The sequence below is a fragment of the Syngnathus acus genome, chromosome 3, assembly GCF_901709675.1.
Source record: "Syngnathus acus chromosome 3, fSynAcu1.2, whole genome shotgun sequence".
Classification (NCBI taxonomy): domain Eukaryota; kingdom Metazoa; phylum Chordata; class Actinopteri; order Syngnathiformes; family Syngnathidae; genus Syngnathus; species Syngnathus acus.
The window spans coordinates 16,478,249-16,498,023 of record NC_051089.1 but is presented as its reverse complement, the minus strand read 5'-3'; the positions used below and the strand labels follow the sequence as shown (position 1 = coordinate 16,498,023).

General features: G+C 40.6%; 1 protein-coding gene across 1 annotated transcript; it reads left to right on the top strand.

Moving 5' to 3' along the window:
• Nucleotides 1–7,600: 7,600 nt before the first annotated feature.
• Nucleotides 7,601–10,507, top strand: LOC119120344 (potassium voltage-gated channel subfamily G member 4-like). The gene is made up of 3 exons (XM_037247150.1): nucleotides 7,601–8,135; nucleotides 8,553–9,399; nucleotides 9,528–10,507. The coding sequence occupies exons 2-3, from the start codon at nucleotides 8,641–8,643 to the stop codon at nucleotides 10,344–10,346; spliced, it is 1,578 nt and encodes a 525-aa protein (XP_037103045.1). The 5' UTR covers nucleotides 7,601–8,135; nucleotides 8,553–8,640; the 3' UTR covers nucleotides 10,347–10,507.
• The last annotated feature ends 9,268 nt before the right edge of the window (nucleotides 10,508–19,775 follow it).

Genomic DNA, 19,775 nt, shown 5'->3' with positions numbered 1-19,775 from the left:
GTGTCGCATTATTCTATGCTCTGCTTAATAATAGCGCTCTCTTTTCAAATCAGAACTGAATAGGAGACACGCGCACACACACACACACACACACGCTCACACACAAATCAGGACTGATTGTTGTTTTTCAGGACAACCTTAAATGGATGTCCTTGAATGTGAACATTTTAACCAGATGTTACTCAGTTGTGTACCATCTTACACAGATTATACTGTACCTCTCTCCCACTTTAGTCTGGGATGTTTGTAGGCTTCATGCTCCTGCACGTCTGTTATATAACTTTGATTTACTAATGCTACTATGGCGAAGTAGTAGTCGTTGTCTATGGTACATTGTAATCAGCAAATGAGACATCATGCATACATACTGTACATCATATCCAATATTTCAGTCTTGCAGAGGAAAAGACAGCATGTGATGCAATTATATTTGCATTCCCTGCTTTTAATGTGTGCTCAGGCGGAAAACAACATGGATGGGAGGTGTGAGCCGCTCTCTTTGCATAAATTGGAAGTGTGAAGCAGAGTCAGTGAGTCAATGTTGATATTGCGCAGTTTGGTGGCTTAGCTATCTTCTTTCCCTTTGCAAGCATGGATGGTATATGCTTGGGAACCTTACATTTAAAAGAATGGGAAAAATGGTCTATAGTGGTGAAAATAAAACCCTAGCAATCAATTCTTACAAATTGATCAAGTACGTCTGACTCGTTTGGCTGTGATTGAGCTCACAGGACATAAATCAATGTTCCAAACTTGATCTTCTCCTCATTTAGTTCAATCCATCTCTGACCAGGAAATGTCAAAGGATTTCATGCACCATTTCCTTGGATATTTAATGTAATGCCAGTGAATTTAAATGTTTATTGATGTCAGTGACGGTCAGGACAGTCAGAATAGTTCTCATTTTCCCATGTGTTACAATCGCCACAAACGCCACAAAGTGTTGTTAGACTAGTTTTCATATATGTAATGCACAGTATTATTATGTTGCATGATATCACAAATATTATTAGTATACATTATTATTATCATCACCTGTATATAGACTTTTAATAATCCACGGCTGTCAAATTAAGAAGTGTTGCTGTTAACTGTAGCAGAAAGGATGGAGTGTTGATGGACTAATTTTTGTAAAAAAAAAAATCACACACTGCTGAGATAAACAAAGATGACATGTCCCTTCACAACGTAATTTTTTTTTTCATAGCAACATGGGCCTTCAGGGTCGGAAAGGAAAATATCCTCTTTCAATTCCAAATATTTGACAAACAAATAGAACTCCTTTCAGCCTTCCGTTACACCCCAAGCAAACATGCACCACCGATGCTATGTGGTATTTTTAGCCGCCTGTTGGTTTGCCATGCTGAGGGATGTTGACATTCGCTGTTGACTTGTTCTCGCTGTCGCTGCCAAATAGCCAGAAAGGCAATCTGTTTTGAATCAGACAAAAATTGCTTCAATGATTTTCATTTGCTGCAAAACCCTTCTATGTATTTTTGTCCTTTATTGCTGATGCTTGAGATGTTTTAATGTCCCTTCTGTCATGTCCTCAAAATGTAATTCTGGTAATTTCACTTTATTATTGCTTGATATGAATATGAAGACCACCCAGGGACTGAAATCTTTTTGCAGTAAAATTGTCTCATAGTCTTGGTGACAAGACTGCCTAATTTTGTTCAGCACTTGAAGAGTTTGTAAGATGAGTCGGTGGTTCCAAGAGCATCTTGTCAATAATTGTAATATGACCTCTGGCCTAAATAATCTGATTCTTTCTGAGGGTTTCTTCCTCCTGCAACCAGCATCTCCTAATTACATTATGAGAAAGACGAGACAGAAAAACAACACAAAGCCTGAATGCTTAAGTAAAGCTCTGCTACATATTAATGAAGTGTACTGTAGTTGCACAACATGTTAAAGTGTGGAACTGGACTTTCAGCCGCTTTGATGCGGCTGGGATGTGAAGCATGCAGTAGTTAATTAACCAACGTTTGAGAAGACTGATTGTGCTGAATCAAGGGTGAATTATCAGTTGCCTCGCTGCACAGCTCCCAGGTGATTCGGCACAAATTGAGAGACTGAAGCAATTCCCCAGGAGTTTAGTTTAATTTCTTCTGACAGACTGATTCCACTGAACCATGTTAACCTCCAGCTCCATCAGGAAATTAAGTTGCAAAAGAGGCTTAAGGTTTCCAAACAGAATCAAATGAAACAAGCTACACTGGGAGTAGTCGTCATCAGACTGCTTCACAGAGCAAATAAATTGCTCCACTTTTAAAGGGCAAAACAAAAATAAGGAAGTGAAAAGTAAAAAAACATAAATAAATAAATAAATAAATAAATAAATACTATATAACACTCCAAATTATCCATAGGTGTGAGTGTGAATGGTTGTTTGTCTATGTGTGCGATGCAACCTTTGTGAGAATAAGCGGTTCAGGATGGATGGATGGATGAGTACTACTTGTATCATGTGCCGCTTCAATGTTATATTGGTGATTGAGCTCACAAAGTGTTCCAAATTCATTGATTGAATGTTTCCTTCAAGACCTGATTTTAGAGTTTCCAGGTTTTTGTGCTTTGCATTGTCCACAGATTGGTTTGCATATTTTCTTTCGCATTTATACCTTGTCTTTACCTTCAGCCAGAAGTTGATTTGACACCGGATATTGATGACTGGAAGTGTGAATTATTGATGAATGTAATCGCTGAGTGAGGAGTGTCTTTATACTAATAGGGCTCTCTTTTTGTGGACAGCGCTCGTGCGCTCAGCCCAAAAACTAAATTCAAATTCCAGCACTGAAAGTAAACTAGACTATAGGCTAGCTCGGAGCAAGACTTAGCTTTATGTCTTAAAAATCAATACTATCAAACACACAAGTGTGCTCTGGAGGATACATTGCAGCACAAACGAGGAAAATATGTAAAGTAACGTAAACATCTAAAGTAGAAATGGATGGAGCGATGTTCTGTGTACATGGAAGTCACCACGGCTTCTTCTTCGTCTACTATTTCTGTTATGTTTGGTCTGCGCATGTCAAAGTATTTGTTCCATTAACACACCAGTCCTAATTGGATCAATATTTTTAGTGTTCATGAAAACAGTGCAAACAATCATCTTAAAAGTCTTGTTGTTGGGCAGCTTCTTAGAAAAGTTCACATAATAACTGTCATTGGGTTTCCTCTGAAAGCAACGCCTTTTAATAGATCTCACTTAGCTCCTACAAAGTTCACTAGTGTGCTCGAAATGGACTGCTGAATGGATTAAGCACAAAAACTATTTTTGGTTTTCTTTGCGCTCAACTATGCAATCCCTGATGTATCTATCCACTTCCTCTGTGTGTCAGTGCCAAGTGTGATTATCTCTTTTCTAGCCACATTTAATGTATCTCCTTCACCTACACACCTTCCTATCTGCAATTACTAGCTGTTTGATAAACAGGTTTTACTCATCTTAGTGGAATGGTTGGTTGATAAACACGTTTTAGTGGTAAAATTGTCACCTAAAATAATTGCCTGTCATTTTTTTCACTGATTGGAGTATTAATAATTTCCTTTCAAGAGTAGAAATGAATGATCTGTTTAAATAAAGATGCAACAAATTCAAGAAGAGGTGGCCAGCATCCTGAGGAGATGTTTTAGGCAAAAAAGAACATTTTCTTGGTCAAAATTAGAGCTGTGCCATACCTCAGATAACTTCAAGATATTCTCACTCAGACAGTATATTTTATGCTGTACCACAATAATAAACAGTTCGCTGGTAGATCAGGAGTGTCAAACTCATTTTTGTCGCGAGCCGCATCGCAGTCATAGTTTCCTTCGGAGGGCCATTATGACTGTCAACCCAAATACTAAATGTAGGAACCTCTCATATTATATGGAATATACGCTACACAACAAACTGATAACTAGTTTTGAAATCAGAGACGAGTAAGAACTGTTCAAATTATTAAAAAGATGAATGATAATAAAAATTGCTAGAAACATCTCTATTTTTTAAAAGTGAAGACAATTTGCAATTTTAGGATTGACATAAAGTCGATTCACAATTTGTCTTTGTGGGCGAAAGGTAATTACACTGCGGGCCAAATTTGACACACGGGCCAGAGCTTGACACCCCATTGGTAGATAGAAAAGCTCAAACAAAGCATAATATGATTCTTGACATAAAATGTCTGTCGCTGCATGCAATAATTCTTTGAAAATAACTGAAATCCTACAAATAAACATAAATGATCGATACTAGCCTGTTGGTATCGATGTAAAACCGATACCCACATTAGCATCGATTTTATCAATACTTGGATCGATCTGCACAACCCCAGTCGAGAAATGAGTTGGACTATTATTTTAAGACAAATGTGCATGTTCATGTTGCAATTTACAATACATTAACATTTCACAGTGGTTGCAGACACGTTTAGACAAGAAAATCACATAACCAAGCCCAATACATTGGAAAAAAAAAGAAAAACATACAATGAACTTGACTACAAAAATAATTTCATAAAAATCTCCATATTCCTTGTAGCTTTCACGATAATACAAATACGACAATAATTACGAACTTTGTACACGTTTCATGCTACTGATGCCTTGGCTGTGTGCCAGCATGATCTAATTTGCCTCCCCTTTACGTCCCTACTCCGAGTGGATTATCATGTAATCCCCACTATTCATCAACCAAAAGCTCAGAGGTTGTTTTATTACAATGTAACTCTTCTTCGGTGCGGATAATAATCTGTACTTGATTGTGGGGCAAAAGGGTAGCATCGGGATAATCACATTTGTTCCAACTAAACCTGGATGTTACATTTTGATATCAACATTCTGAGCACTACCACTAAAATTATAAAAGTGTACGGTGTAAAAAAATGGCACACTTATCTCGATAGTGTTTGTGCCCAACGCTTCCTCGGTTTGTCTTTTTAATTTAATATGGAACACCAACACGGCAAGTTTTATTCTTATTTTATTTTCTTTCTGTAAATGTTGTTCTATTTAAACTCACAAAAAATACATGAACCTGCAAATGTAGTAAAGTCATTGCTGTTTGCTATATTACGTAATCCAAACTATTCTGTAATTCGAATCTCTCTGGTCAAATATATACTGTAATTTGAATCTTCCTGGTCAAATAAAACATGCCACCAAATTGAGTGTAATAAGCATGTATTTTACGTACTAATGTAATGGACAGGGTTATGGAGGAATGTCATCTTCACAGAGGCTGATGGCCTGATTAGATATGGACCAAAACAACCTATGTTTTGTAATTCGGGTATGCAAATCATGCCTGTGTGTGTGCGTGTGTATGTGCGTGCGTGTGAGTGAGAGCGAGAGACAGAGAGAGAGAGAGACAGAGAGAGAGAGAGAGAGAGAGAGACATACAGGAAGACCGGCTCTGCTTTATCTTCTTGATTAATCCTGTCGGTTTGGACATTCACTGCACAAACTTTGTCAGTCTGGCTTTGGCTACATCAAAACAAAACACAGTTGATACCTAAAGTATATAGGGCAGTGATGAGTATGTATATTGTGCCTACTTGTAGATTAATAGAAAGAAAGTCAAGTGCTTAAATTGACAATTTTACAGGGTTGAAAATGGTTCCACTTGGATAGCACTTTTCTACTTTCAAGGTACTGAAGGAATAGGGGCAAAAGACACAAAACCCGCCTAGCCACAATACCAGATACGCTCACATCTCTTTGGATAAAGTATACAAGCAGACAAGTATATTCATGGAATCAACCAATAAAGCAGACATAACTAGACATTCTTTGATGCAAGATAATAACAGAGGTTGCTACAACTTTATGATTCAATATGTATTTCTGTGCACTGCAAAATAAATGTATTTTGATATGTTGCTTACATAGCTTAATGACCCTTAAGGAACTGTGTAATGCATGCCTGATGTTTGTTCTCTAAATCATGGACACGGCCAGAGTCGTCTTGACCGTACAGTACTTGATTATATCTTGTGTTTTGATTAAACGTCATATGTCGCCTAATGCGAGACGCCAGCTTTTAGATTACTACTGAACGCTCTGCACAGAGGGAAATGTTTTGCCTAACAGAAAAGATATGGTGGAAAGCATGATTAAACTAAGAATATAATGATGTGAGCAAAGACATGAACTAACTTTGCATAGTCAGGGAACAGTAATAGATTAATGATGTTACAGCCAAAAAGCTCACATTAATTCGTACAAAATGACAAAAGTGAAAGAATGAGGTACGACAGCATATGTGCAAGAATGGAGGAGAATGTTTACAGGAAGGTCACTCGGAGATAAAAAAACAGCTGGTGCCAGAAGGAGACAGCCAAGGACTCGGCCAAAGATGATCACCAAGGCCGAAAGACGGGATGGAAGACCACAGCCCCCACACACACACCGAATCTTCCATAACCAGCACCCACTCCCATGGAATCAAACTCTACTGCGAACTCGCCCCACCCCAACTACTCATCACCCATCAAACGCGCCCCACACCAACTGAATATAAGCTGACCAAAGAACCTTGAACGTTGCCTTTTCTGAATGGAGACTTTCTGCTCTTGAAAGGCCCAGCGCTGTATTGTACTTTCCTGAAAACAGAGCTTTCTTAACAAGAATTATGATTGAACTCAACCAACCTGTGTAAGTCTAATTTCTGCTTCAGTGTCTTTGCATTTTCCTAAATCTGAAGAAATTAAACGAGCACGCAGTGAGTGAATTGGATAACAGGTGATTGGCAATGGCTTTTGCCGTGAGGCGCAGATAGCGCTCCCTAAATTGTGGACCAAATCCAACAGTACTTTGAGCGCTTTCACAATATTTCTCTTGCCCCCACTGATAAACAGCAGCTGCTCAAGGACACTCGGATGTGCTTGCATAGGACTCAGGATCTTTCTCTTCCTTTAGACCACAGGTGTCAAACTCAAGGCCCGGGGGCCAGATACGGCCCGCCACATCATTTTATGTGGTCCGCGAAGACAAATTGTGCATCAAATTCGTGTGTCATTACTAGAATTGCAAATCGTCTTCACTTTTAATAATATCTTTTTTTTTTAAATATTTGACCAGTTTTTACTCGTCCGATTTGAAAACGAGTTATTTGTCCGTTTGTTTTGTAGCTTTTACTGTATGTAATATGAGGTGCTCATACATTTATTTGGGTTGACAGTCATAATGGCCCTCCAAAAGAAGCTATGACTACAATGCGGCCCGTGAAAAAAACAAGTTTGACAACCCTGCTTTAGACAGTTTGAGTGAGTATGATGAGACTGAAACATAACTTCAGCCTAATTTCTATTTCAAGTATCTCTATGACAAAACCAAAAGTATAAAACAATTTCAACGAAGACATATCAACATATATGTTTAAAAGTATTTAATTTGTGACTCATTGGTCCTCAAAAGGGAGGACAAGAGAGAAAAGCTACTTTAGGGGTGCTCTATTTGATCAAGAATCAATGAAACTAATGTCTCAAGACAACTTAATTTACATATCAAGTGACTGCATTTTGTTATATTTTGAATAATTTAATTTGTTGGGGAAGCGGGGGGTGGGGCAAAAACTGTCCTCCAATGATGCAACATGTACGTACCATAGCAACATCTGCAATAAAACAAAGGAGTAATTTTCGAGAAACAAACTTCCATCTCCAGTCTTTTTTTCCCCTTGTACTCACTGTGCATGAAAAGTGAGCTGGTGCTGGCGGAGGTTGAGATAGAGGAGGGAGGAGGAAAAAAGGAGGGAGGATGGTCCTGCTGTCAAGCACAGATGAAAATACAGCAGCAGGTTTGAGGAGGGCACATAATCGTATTTCGTCCCTCCTTGGAAGCACAGACGAACAGTGGATACGCGAGCACGAGCCGGGCAAAACAGCTTGATGTTGGCTTTCCACCTAAGCTGGCGTAGTGCAGTTTTTGTAGCGTCTACCATGGAAACTTCAGAGACCATTTAGAAACATTCGGGGATTATCAATATAGCGGTAGGATTTCTAACAAACTGTAAGCTAAATGGACACAAATACGCCCCCCAAAAAATCGGTCTTCGTGGGCGAGATGCGTGTTTGTTTGCGCAACAGCTTGGGAAATGTGCTGGACACTAAACAGAAATGTAACTGAGCTCCAACAGACCACATACGGTGAGTAAATATAATTTACTCCTTTATCTACCGACACACACAACATCATTTTTATTTTGTATTTGTATAACATGAATGTGTTTTCTCCTCGTATGGCAATGAAAATTTGCATTTCAGTGTACATTTACTGTGACTAGTGGAGACACATTGCTCCCATAGCTCAAATTATGAGCAGCAAGTATTGAAAAAATAACAATGGTCATGAGCAGTAGGTGTGCATGGGTATGGTATTGTGTCACCATGCATGTTTCAGTATTAGTTTTTGCAGGCCAGAGTGTGTTTGTTAAACTCGAAATATGTACATTAAAAAAAAAAAAAAGTTTTGAAATGTGCCTAGACTAATCACAAGTCAATAAAAGGCACAAAGGTAAAAACGACCAAGAACTTGCACTATAAATTGTGTGTTTTTTTATTTTATCATTTCAGCTTTTGGTTTCTTTGTGGTTGTTCACCAAAGTATCCACTCAGCCACTCCTACAGTCCTTCCTCATACAGTGAAGACAGAATGCCTATTATCAGCAATGCCAACCACGACTTTAGCACCTACTCAATTAGCAGTGACGACAGTAGCCTTGACCGATTCTTCACAGAGATCCCTGAAACAGAGACGATCAAGGGGGTGTACTTCCAGCGGGCCCAGCTTCTACGTGAGCCAAAGGCCTCGCATGTGGTCGATCACACCCTTCAAGTCCTTGTCAATGTTGGAGGCAATCGCTATACCTTCCCCTGGAGCACACTGGAGCAATTCCCCCAGAGTCGCCTGGGACGCCTGCGCTTCTGCACCACCCCTGAGGAGATTGCGCACCTCTGCGATGATTATGATGAGACATGCAAGGAATACTTCTTTGACCGCAACCCCACAGCTTTCAGGGTCATCCTAAACTTCCTCGCAGCAGGCAAATTGCGTCTACTCAGGGAATTGTGTGCCGTATCGCTGCATGATGAGCTCGACTACTGGGGCGTTGACCCAGGTCACATGGAGCGGTGCTGCCGTCGTCGCATGATCACCCGTGTGGAGGAGGTGGCCGAGCGAGAGCGCAAAGAAGAGGAATGGAGACAGAAGAGGATGATGCTGAAGAAAAACATAGCAGAGGTGGAGAGAGGCCACTGCAAGCTGATCTGGATGCTGCGGGAAGTGGTGGAAAACCCTCACTCAGGATTGGCAGGAAAGATTTTTGCTTGCCTCTCTGTCATGATGGTGCTGGTCACCGTGGTCAGCCTGTGTATCAGCACCATGCCAGACCTCAGAGATGAAGAGACCAGGGTGCGTATGTAACGTCGCAACTGCAGTGACATTTTTACACTTTTATCTTCATGCATTTGGTGGAACCCCGTTTTGAGTGTGATTTCAAAACGGTGTTTTGAGTGTGATTTCAAAACTGTGTCTTGCAGGGCGAGTGTTCCCAGAAGTGTCACAGCATGTTTGTGGTGGAGTCCATCTGTGTAGCCTGGTTCACGTTTGAATTTGTGCTGCGATTTATCAACGCCCAGAGCAAGCTGGCCTTTGCTCGTGGGCCCCTCAACATCATCGACGCCATCGCCATCCTGCCGTACTACGTGTCGCTGGTGGTGGATGTCAGAGACGGGTCCGAGGAGGAAGTGGTCATGGGTGCTGGCAGGGGCTACCTGGACAAACTGAGTCTCATTCTGCGCTTGCTGCGCGCACTGCGCATCCTGTACGTTATGCGGCTAGCTCGTCATTCCCTGGGCTTGCAAACGCTGGGGCTGACCATGCAGCGCAGCATGAGGGAGTTTGGCCTACTGCTGCTATTTGTCTGCGTGGCCGTTACTCTCTTCTCACCTTTGGTTCACCTCGCAGAGAGCGAACTGGCGCCGTACGCCGCCACCCACCCGCAGCACAGCTTCAGCAGCATCCCGGCCACTTACTGGTGGGCAATCATCTCTATGACAACTGTTGGTTATGGAGACATGGTCCCCCGCAGCATCCCTGGTCAGATGGTGGCATTGACTAGTATCCTGAGTGGAATCCTCATCATGGCCTTCCCTGCCACTTCCATCTTCCACACCTTCTCCCGCTCCTATCAGGAGCTAAAGCAGGAGTACGAGAGGCTCTGGAAGGAGGAGAGAGGCGAGGAAATAGCAGCAGAGTCAGAGGAGAGATGCACCAAGGTCGACTTGACGTTAGTTCACAATTTGGAGCTGACAACAGACAGAGATGATCATTCGACTCTTCCAAGTACAGCTTTCTAACGAAACAGTAATCTCGGAAATGCATCGAGAAAAAAACATTCTCTTAGCAAGACAGATGTTTGGACAATTGTTTCTTCTTTCTGCCACATTTTGAACCAATCAGAACAAGTACAACTGGAGAACATCACAGTTACAGATCAGCAAGTAACCAGTGTCACTTGTCAAGAGAATAAACTCTACGCCTTTTTCTGTTCAGTTCTGTAATAACTGATTCTTTTGTCAACTTACCGTGTGTCTCTTGTGACAGCTTGTAACTGCCTATTGCTTTCGGGAACATTTATTATGTGCATATCCGGATCTCGTCATGTCGCTTTGATATTTGGCACTACGTATTTGCAAGGTTATAGACACTAACCAAAGTTTGGACATCATACATCTCTTTTTCTATTAGTCACCCATTTAGGACTGAATTGAACCCGTTTGTAAAATATGGAACCATTCAGTAGACATTTTAATCCAATGTATGTGGATGTGTTTTGATGTGGAAGAACCTGAGAGTCACAAACACAATTGTGGTTATCTAAAGCAGAAAAATGACAATCAATAAATAAATAAATAAGACTATTATTTTATATTGCCCCATACCTGGATAAAGTTAAATGCAGCCAATGACTGTATTAAGTCTAGAGCACAAAGAAAACAACAATTCTGAGTGTCACCCCTTGAGCCGCTTTGCCAGACCTTCACTGCATCCGTCTTTACTTGTAAATTTTCTGTGTGGGTCGTTAAAGCTTTTTTGGGAAACTTGCATCTAAATATATATATATATATATATATATATATATAAATATTTTAAAATGCTCAAATTGGTGCCCATTACCTTCCAGACATGTATGTGTACAGCAAACTACTGCTTTGTAACATTGGCCTAAGTGTGTAATGGGATTGCTCCACATACATTTTCATGTGTTCAACTCCCCTAAGGTACCCTTAAGGATCGACGCTGTGTATCACAGGAAACCCACTACATTGGTGGCACTTGGATAAGAAATAGAAAATGTGTAGGAATCCCATCCATCCATCCATCCATCCATCCATCCATCCATCCATCCATCCATCCATCCATCCATCCATCCATCCATCCATCCATCCATCCATCCATCCATCCATCCATTTTCTGTACCGCTTGTCCCCACATGGGTCGCGGGCGTGCTGGAGCCTATCCCAGCAGTCATCGGGCAGTAGGCGGGGGACACCCTGAACCGGTTGCCAGCCAATCGCAGGGCACACACAGACAAACAACTATCCGCACTCGCACTCACACCTACAGGCAACTTGGAGTGCCCTATCAGCCTACCATGTATGTTTTTGAGATGTGGGAGAAAACCCATGCAGGCAAGGGGAGAACATGCAAAATCCAAACAGGGAGGGCCGGAGGTGGAATCAAACCCGCACCCTCCGAACTGTGAGTCAGACGGGCTAACCAGTACGCCACCGCGTCGCCCTGTGTAGGAATCCCAATTGGTAAATTGCAAAAGTGCAGTAAAACAAAAACAAAAAATCCATCCAGCAAGAGTGCAAGTGAATTTTGAGGACTTGACTGGAGGTCACCATGTCAACATGCATGTGACTTCACCCAGCCTGGGGTTCTGGATTTTAATGCCCTGCCTTGCTCGGCATTTTACTTTGTCATGTGTGATCATGGTGAATTGACTGTATATTTGTCAACCTTGAGTTAATGATTCCCCCCTATTCAAAAACATTTGCATGTATTGCATTTGCACCTGATGACCTGAAGAAAAACATTATAATGTTTTTTCTCATGAACATTAAAAAAGACTTTCACCCTTTATGTCTTTATCTTCCCTCAGTAATTGTCATCAAAACATTTGTTGAGTGTTTCGAGGCAGATGGACTGTTTCAAAGATTTCATTCAAAGTCTGCCAGCCTTTCTTACTTAAACAACAATGAAAAAAACTCATTTTGTTCCTTTTCTCTCCCACTTCTTTGGCACCAACCTGCTGCTCTGTTAAAAACAAGTATTATTATTAATACCCTACGAACAGACAGGTCCTTATTTTGTTCCAGATATTTTTCAATGTACAGTAATCCCTCGTTTATCGCAGATAATTGGTTCCAAAAACCACCCGTGAAATCTGCGAAGTACGGTCACCAACAAGAAGTACTGGACAGGCTAACGAGTTAGCGGAAATATGCTAATTCGCGATCATGCTAACACGCGAAAACGGACTTCTAAAGCAGGGGTCTCAAACTCCAGTCCTCGGGGGCCGCATTCCTACGTGTTTTCCAAGTTTCCCTCGTTAAACACACCTGATTCAATTATCAGGCTCCTGCAGAACGTGAGGATGAACTGATCATTTGAATCAGGTGTGTTTAACGAGGGAAACTTGGAAAACATGTCGGAATGTGGCCCCCGAGTTTGAGACCCCTGTTCTAAAGGAATGTAAACGTCCATTTGGAGCAATACTACATTGTCCTAAAGGTTAGACACGTGTTTCCTCAATTTAGAAGTTTTATTTAGACTTTTAAATTGTTTTTTCATTTGGAAAAAAAATCCGCGATGTAGTGAAGCCGCGATAAACGAAACGCGAAGTAGCTAGGGATCACTGTACTCCATTCGCGCAGCACTGTCGCTCCCAGCCTTGAATGGCGTACTTTGTCACAACCATTGATAAGTATTACTATACTATTACTGTAACTGAGCCAGGTCCCATCTTAACGTGTAATGTATGAAAACTATACCTAATATCCAAAAACTGCAATCAATCAATCAATCAATCCATCCATCCATCCATCCATCCATCCATCCATCCATCCATCCATCCATCCATCCATCCATCCATCCATCCATCCATCCATCAATCCATCAATCCATCAATCAACTCCGTTTTTTTTAACAGTGTTAAACACTGTTAAACACAAGTACTAAGTGCAATTTCCCCGACAAGTTGACCTGCATGCGAGACAGTTCAAGAGATTGCGGGCATTCGCGCCACCTTGTGGCTACTTGCACAGTCGTGTGAGCTAATGTTTAAAAAACGACTTCCTGGAGATTTGAATAATGCCCAAGATTTTAAAATACAACTCCAGCTGCAGCCTCAGCGAGCACTTAAACGAGACGGGTGCAAGCACAAAAAACTGGAATAATAAGGATCTAGAACAGGGGTGGGCAAACTTTTTGACTCGCGGGCCGAACTGGGTTCTAAATTTGGACCGGAGGGCCGAACCAGGAGCAGATGGACGTAGTGTTTGTGTGAAGTAATATAAGCGACCTGTAAAGGTCATTGCATAAAAGATTTTGGCCTTTAGTAGGTAGTAAAGCATGGATATTCCAAACAAGTTTTTTGAAAACAAATGCATTTATTAACAGCATTAAAAAAAAAAAAAAAATTCACTAAAAAACTGCTATCAGTGATTCTCATAAAATACGACACTGTTATTATGAATAACAGTCTCCATCACTTCAGTGCCTGCAGGTCAGATTAATGAAAGATGTTTATCTTATGAGATCACATCAAACGGCAAACATTCTGACCAAATATATCATCTTGAAGAATCGGTGAAAGCATACATCCAAATAAAGTAATCAAAACGGCAACACGGTGAGGGGTATCTGAACATCAGAGCAGAGTTTTAACTCACAAACACCTGGTAACAGAGGTGAGGAAACGGGAAACACTTCCTTAAAGTAAGCCTTAAGAACTTTACAGGTTAAGATTAGTCGCAAACAGATGGTGCATCAATGTCCTTGAGCATCCTGCATTGTTTGAAAATGAGAATGGTCGCTAGTTTCAATCCCTGCTATGTGTACAAATCATATTCAAAATGCATTTTTTTACAACAAACTTGAGAGCCTCCCCTTCATTTTCAGTGGGAACAGTGTTGTTGGTCTCCCTTTTTTGCTAGTGCGTCATAGTCTGCAGTCAAATTTGTTGTGGCAATTCTTAGGAGAGATCCGAGGTGTTGGTCCGTTTACCTCGATCTGTGACGGGTTGATGTTGATGCTCATGTGGCTGAACGTCACGTCGCGTACGTCGAGCCAAATTGGCCACTCTTTTTTAAACACTCGGCACTGTGTCCACCTTGCTTTTCCTTGGGCGACTCATTTTAATAGAAGGATTCCAGGGGAAGGTTTGTGGGTGGCTTTAGCGTAAAACTGTATCTGAAAGCTCAGCGCGCGAATGACAAGAATGCTGTCGTCACAGCCCACGCTCTAAATTTGGGACTGATACAAATAGAGGGCGATTGCGCCATGTCCGTACTACTGAGTACGTACACGCACTTGTGAGTGTGCACCGAGCTTTCTGACACGGCTTCCGGTAGTAAATGCGCAGGCGAGCGGTTCCCCATCTACTGGGGAAACGCAGTCATTGCATGCAAGATGACCCAAAAAAATGTTTAATAATACAATTTATTCAGGGTTGGCGGGCCGGATTAAACGGTCCCGTGGGCCGGATGTGGCCCGCGGGCCGTAGTTTGCCCACCCTTGATCTAGAAGGATTGCCCCATTATTTGCGATTTTATGGATTTGGCGTTTTCCTCTCCAATCTCCAGACAGGCATTCACTACTACAGTAGCTTATGTCGTTTAGTGAGGAAAACGCTTTACCAATAAAATAATAATATTTGTATAGGTAGATGTGAAGCTTTTCCTACACTTTATTGAGTTTTACTGTAGTCTGTCTCATGTGTCAATCTACCGCGAGTGTCATCGATTTTCGTTATAGTTTCACATTTTACAGACGTGTCATGCCAAAATCTACAATGCCACACGTAAAAACTTGCAGGTTCACTTTGAAAAATGTGCGGCACTCCTGCACATCAACACGTATTGCTGAACAATATTTTCACTAAGGCTGTGCATTGTGTGTTGTACGGAGGATAAGACAATATTAACCATTAACCAGACAATATTACACGATTTTGGAATGTGGAAGTTAAGCGGATTTATTGTCATGTCAAACATGTCATTTGCAACATAGGGACTTTCAAATTGAAATGAATAAAAATACATTCAAGAAGCGAGCGGTTCAGAAAATGGATGGATGGATGGATGGATGGATGGATGGATGGATGGATCTTTTTTCAATATCACTTACATTTGTGGTATCACTGTCAAACAAAAAAGCTATCTCGAAAAAAAGAAGACAAATGTAAAAGGTACAAATCTATAGTAAAATAGATAAAGGAACTTTCTCCTCATGTCAGTTGAATATACTTTTCACAGCTGGTCTGATTGAAAGGGGCAGGTACAGATGTCTTGTTAGCAGAAACCATCTCAAAGTCTCTCAGCAGTTCTTCTGCCCAATCCCAACTGCCTTTGAGGCAAATTCTTTTGTCACACACCGTTGTGACTCTGAAATACCAAATAGGCTCATTATTTCATGCAAGCATCCTCATATACTCCACATGCAATTGTGAAATCTAATCTTGTAATCTTGCTAGTTATGTATATCATCAAACACAATGTTTTGAATAGTTTGCCAATCGTGAATCATGAATTATTGTACTTGTACAAGATTTTTCGTTTATGCTCTCGATACCAACAATTTTTAGGATCCATTCCTAGAACACACATTGAAATTTGAATTTATCGAAAAATTCAGTCAGGTGGTTGAACAAGTAAGCAAAATGACCCAATAAAATTGCCCAATGTGTGATCTAAAAATTGTATTTTTTCTTCTTTTCTCAAAATATCAAAATGAGGCCAATATGCTACGTGGCTGTCGATATGGTGTAACTATACTTTCAATTTTGTCAATATGTTCATATAGACAACGTGGAATTGAACAACCCACTTTCCAAAAATGTCTGATACTTACACAATCTCTTTGCGGTGGCAACCATCTGGCGTCGTCGCCACGTGTTTCACTCTGTCTTTAGGGATTAGCACGCGTAACCTCTTTGAACAACACCTATCCTTCAACATCATTGACTGGCTGACCATGCCTGCAACCAAATGCACACTTGAAATAATTTCACTCACAGCTAAATTAGTTTTGTTGAGAACAGAAGTGCAACTAACCTGTGGCCATACAGAACAGCGTGAGGAGTACGAAAGGGCCAAGTGTCTTCATAGTGACAGCTGTGCCTCTGATCTTCAGGATGTTCTGGTGTGGGTGACCTGTGCTGGCTTTTCTTTTTATGCAGCTGGTATTGCTGCTGATTTTTACAGTGTCATTTTAAGAAAGCAGCTGCGGTTTCTATCGCCCCACACTACCCTTTTCCTTCTGCTTTGAGCTACTGAGAAAATAACACAATTCTACTCAGAGCATTTCAGAGAATAAAAAAAAAGTCCGTATTTGACAAACAAATACATAACCAGAATTATTGTCAGTTGTGAGAAGTATGGCCAATGACCATTGTGTGTGATCTAACACCCTTTTTCTCCATGTTTTGTATTTTACAATGTTCTTAACTATCTTCCACTTTAATGCTTAAACAAGACAGTGTGTAAAAAAGTTTGATTTTTCAATATTCAATCGTTTTAAAAATCCATTTCAAATCAATTTCAATTTATTTGCAAAAAATAAATGTTCTACCACATCAACGTACTTTTTTATATATAATCATAGGTTTAGTAATCACTACTTATATAATATGGATCGCATAAGTTGCAAGTCATAAAATCAGGAGGAATTTCAAATAATTTTGACAAAAATGTCTCACAATTAAGGGAATCTCATTCATTAGGAAGAAGTCTCTTCAAAAACCAGCATTATAAAACTGTTTGCCATCAACCTTGTGTTTGAAGTTTTTATTCAAATCATAAAAACTTATTTTGCTACCATGTTCCTCTTTTGTATCCAATCAGGTTATCAGCTCCTCTGAATAGTGCATAACAGTAAATACTATAATTACAGATTTATGAGAGGCATTTCCTTACATTTCCTTAATGAACTCATTCTGGGGTATGAGAAACCCTTTATTATGATGATGATTATCATTCATTCATTCATTCATTCATTCATTCAGAGGTTTTCTGAATTAACACATTCTGGGGTATGAGAAACCCTCTATTATGATGATGACGACGAGCATTCATTCATTCATTCAGAGGTTGCGGTGTTACATTTTTCATAATGAACACATTCTTAATGAACACATTCTGGGGTATAAGTAAAAATTATGATGATGATCATTCATTGCTTAATTAATTAATTAATTCATCCATCCATCCATCCATCCACCCATCCATTCATTCATTCATTCATTCATTCATTCATTCAGGGGTGTTCTGAATGAACACATTCTGGGGTATGAAAAACCCTCTATTCATTGCTTCATTCATTCATTGCTTCATCCCTCCATTCATTCATTCATTCAGAGGTTTTCTGAATGAACACATTCTGGGGTATGAAAAACCCTCTATTCATTGCTTCATTCATTGCTTCATCCATCCATTCATTCATTCATTCATTCAGAGGTTTTCTGAATGAACACATTCAGGGGTATGAAAAACCCTCTATTCATTGCTTCATTCATTCATTGCTTCATTGGGTCATTCATTCAGTCATTCAGTCATCCACTCATTCATTCATTCATTCATTCAGAGGTTACGGTGTTACATTTTCTTAATGAACAAATTTTGGGGTATGAGAAACCCTCTATTATGATGATGATGATAATCATTGCTTCATTCATTGTTTCATTCATTGCTTCATTCATTGCTTCATTCATTGCTTCATTCATTCATTCATTCATTCAGAGGTTGCGGTGTTACATTTTCTTAATGAACAAATTTTGGGGTATGAGAAACGTTGTTGAATGTCCCTCAGCTCTTTCTCAGAATTTGAAATTCAAGAAGTTGTATCAATTACCAAGTAGAGAATGTTTATGAGAAGTCTGCAGAGAAGGGAAATGAAATGGGGAAGAGAAAACGACTGTGACAGATTCCCAAGTCGATTCTATTCAATTAGTCTAGTCATTCCTTTTGGCCTGCCGTTTGTCCTCATAAAGGTTTTTCATGAAAACGGCATTCCCCCCCACCCCTTAATAATTGCACTTTCATATCCGTCATGCTGCGATGATGCAATTTGAAAGATTGCTTTCATGACAGAATGAAACACAAACAAATGATCTTTCGGACCTTGCATTTAGACATTTTCTCCCTGTCAACCGTCTTCACAGAATGTGGTCAACCGTCTTTACAGAATGTGGAAGTTGGGTCGTGGGGGGGGGGGGGGGTCATCGGCCGTGCACAGCACCGCAGCCTAAATTGTACACTTCCTCCTCATTGAAAATGCAATGTGAAAGCCCATTCATTTACAACGGCGCGTCCGCCAGAGGACGACATTTCCCGGCGGCAGTTGACAGCAAGTGGCAAAATGGCTGTCCCACCCCGAGATGGATGAAAATGGGTGCATTTTGCTGCTTAATTCATATCCTACAAGCACAATATTTAGTGAGCTACCATAGGACATAAAGATAACTTTTGAGTTGATTTCCCTTTTGACAAATATTTGTACCACAGTGCTTTAAATGAACGAGCCATCGATTGCAGTATGCAAAATGGTGTCAGCTGTCTGTGACAATTGATCTCTCTGAATGAATGTTAGCTAGCAAATCAGTGCACGGTAGAAGCAAATTACCGTTTTTTCCATGTATAATGCGCCCCCATGTATAATACGCACCCTAAAAATGGCATGTCAATGCTGGAAAAAAGCCTGTATAATACGCACCCAAATTTTTTATTTTTTTATTTTATTTTTTTTAAGTCCCAATGATCGTCACACACGCATCTGGGTGTGGTGAAATTTGTCCTCTGCATTTGACCCATCCCCGTGTGATTTTGATCCATCCCCTGGGGGAGAGGGGAGCAGTGAGCAGCAGCAGCGCCGCGCTCGGGAATCATTTGGTGATCTAACCCCCCAATTCCAACCCTTAATGCTGAGTGCCAAGCAGGGAGGCAATGGGTCCCATTTTTATAGTCTTTGGTATGGTCTTAACTAGGCTGGATGTATTTTTTTTGTTGGCGATGATTTCTCCGACTGCCCAGAAAGGCACCACCGCGATCAGTTAGGTTAAAATGAAAAGAGAGGAAAGTGACGTGCGGACATGTGAAAAAGGCGGCTCTGTATGGGAGAGACGTTGAAGAGGAATAAAAACACCCTTGGAAACCAAAACTTGCCCCTCGTCGTGACTCGGAGCCGCAACAAATGTTTCGGATTTGTGTAGGGTACATTGTGACAGCAAACGAGCAGGTGATCGAGCAAGCGTCTGATACGAGAGCATTGCGTTCGTATGGAGTGTGTTTGAAGTGAACAGCAGCGACGAAAGGAACAAGGCAAAGTGTTGTGAAATAAAATATTACCTGTAATACGTATTTTGTTATTTGCTGATTGTATGTATTAAACTATCACATTCATTGTCAGTCAAGAAGAGAAGAGGACTATTCGCATCGGATCCATAGTGCGCATGCGCAGTGATACTGCCTCCGTATGACGTCCAGTCCGCGATGGAGATTAAT

Bases quoted from the DNA above. Each gene is read 5' to 3' on its own strand.
- LOC119120344 (XM_037247150.1), top strand. From the start codon at position 8,641: ATGCCTATTATCAGCAATGCCAACCACGACTTTAGCACCTACTCAATT. The intron at 9,400-9,527 runs GTGCGTATGTAA...TGTGTCTTGCAG, and splicing joins TCAGAGATGAAGAGACCAGG to GGCGAGTGTTCCCAGAAGTG.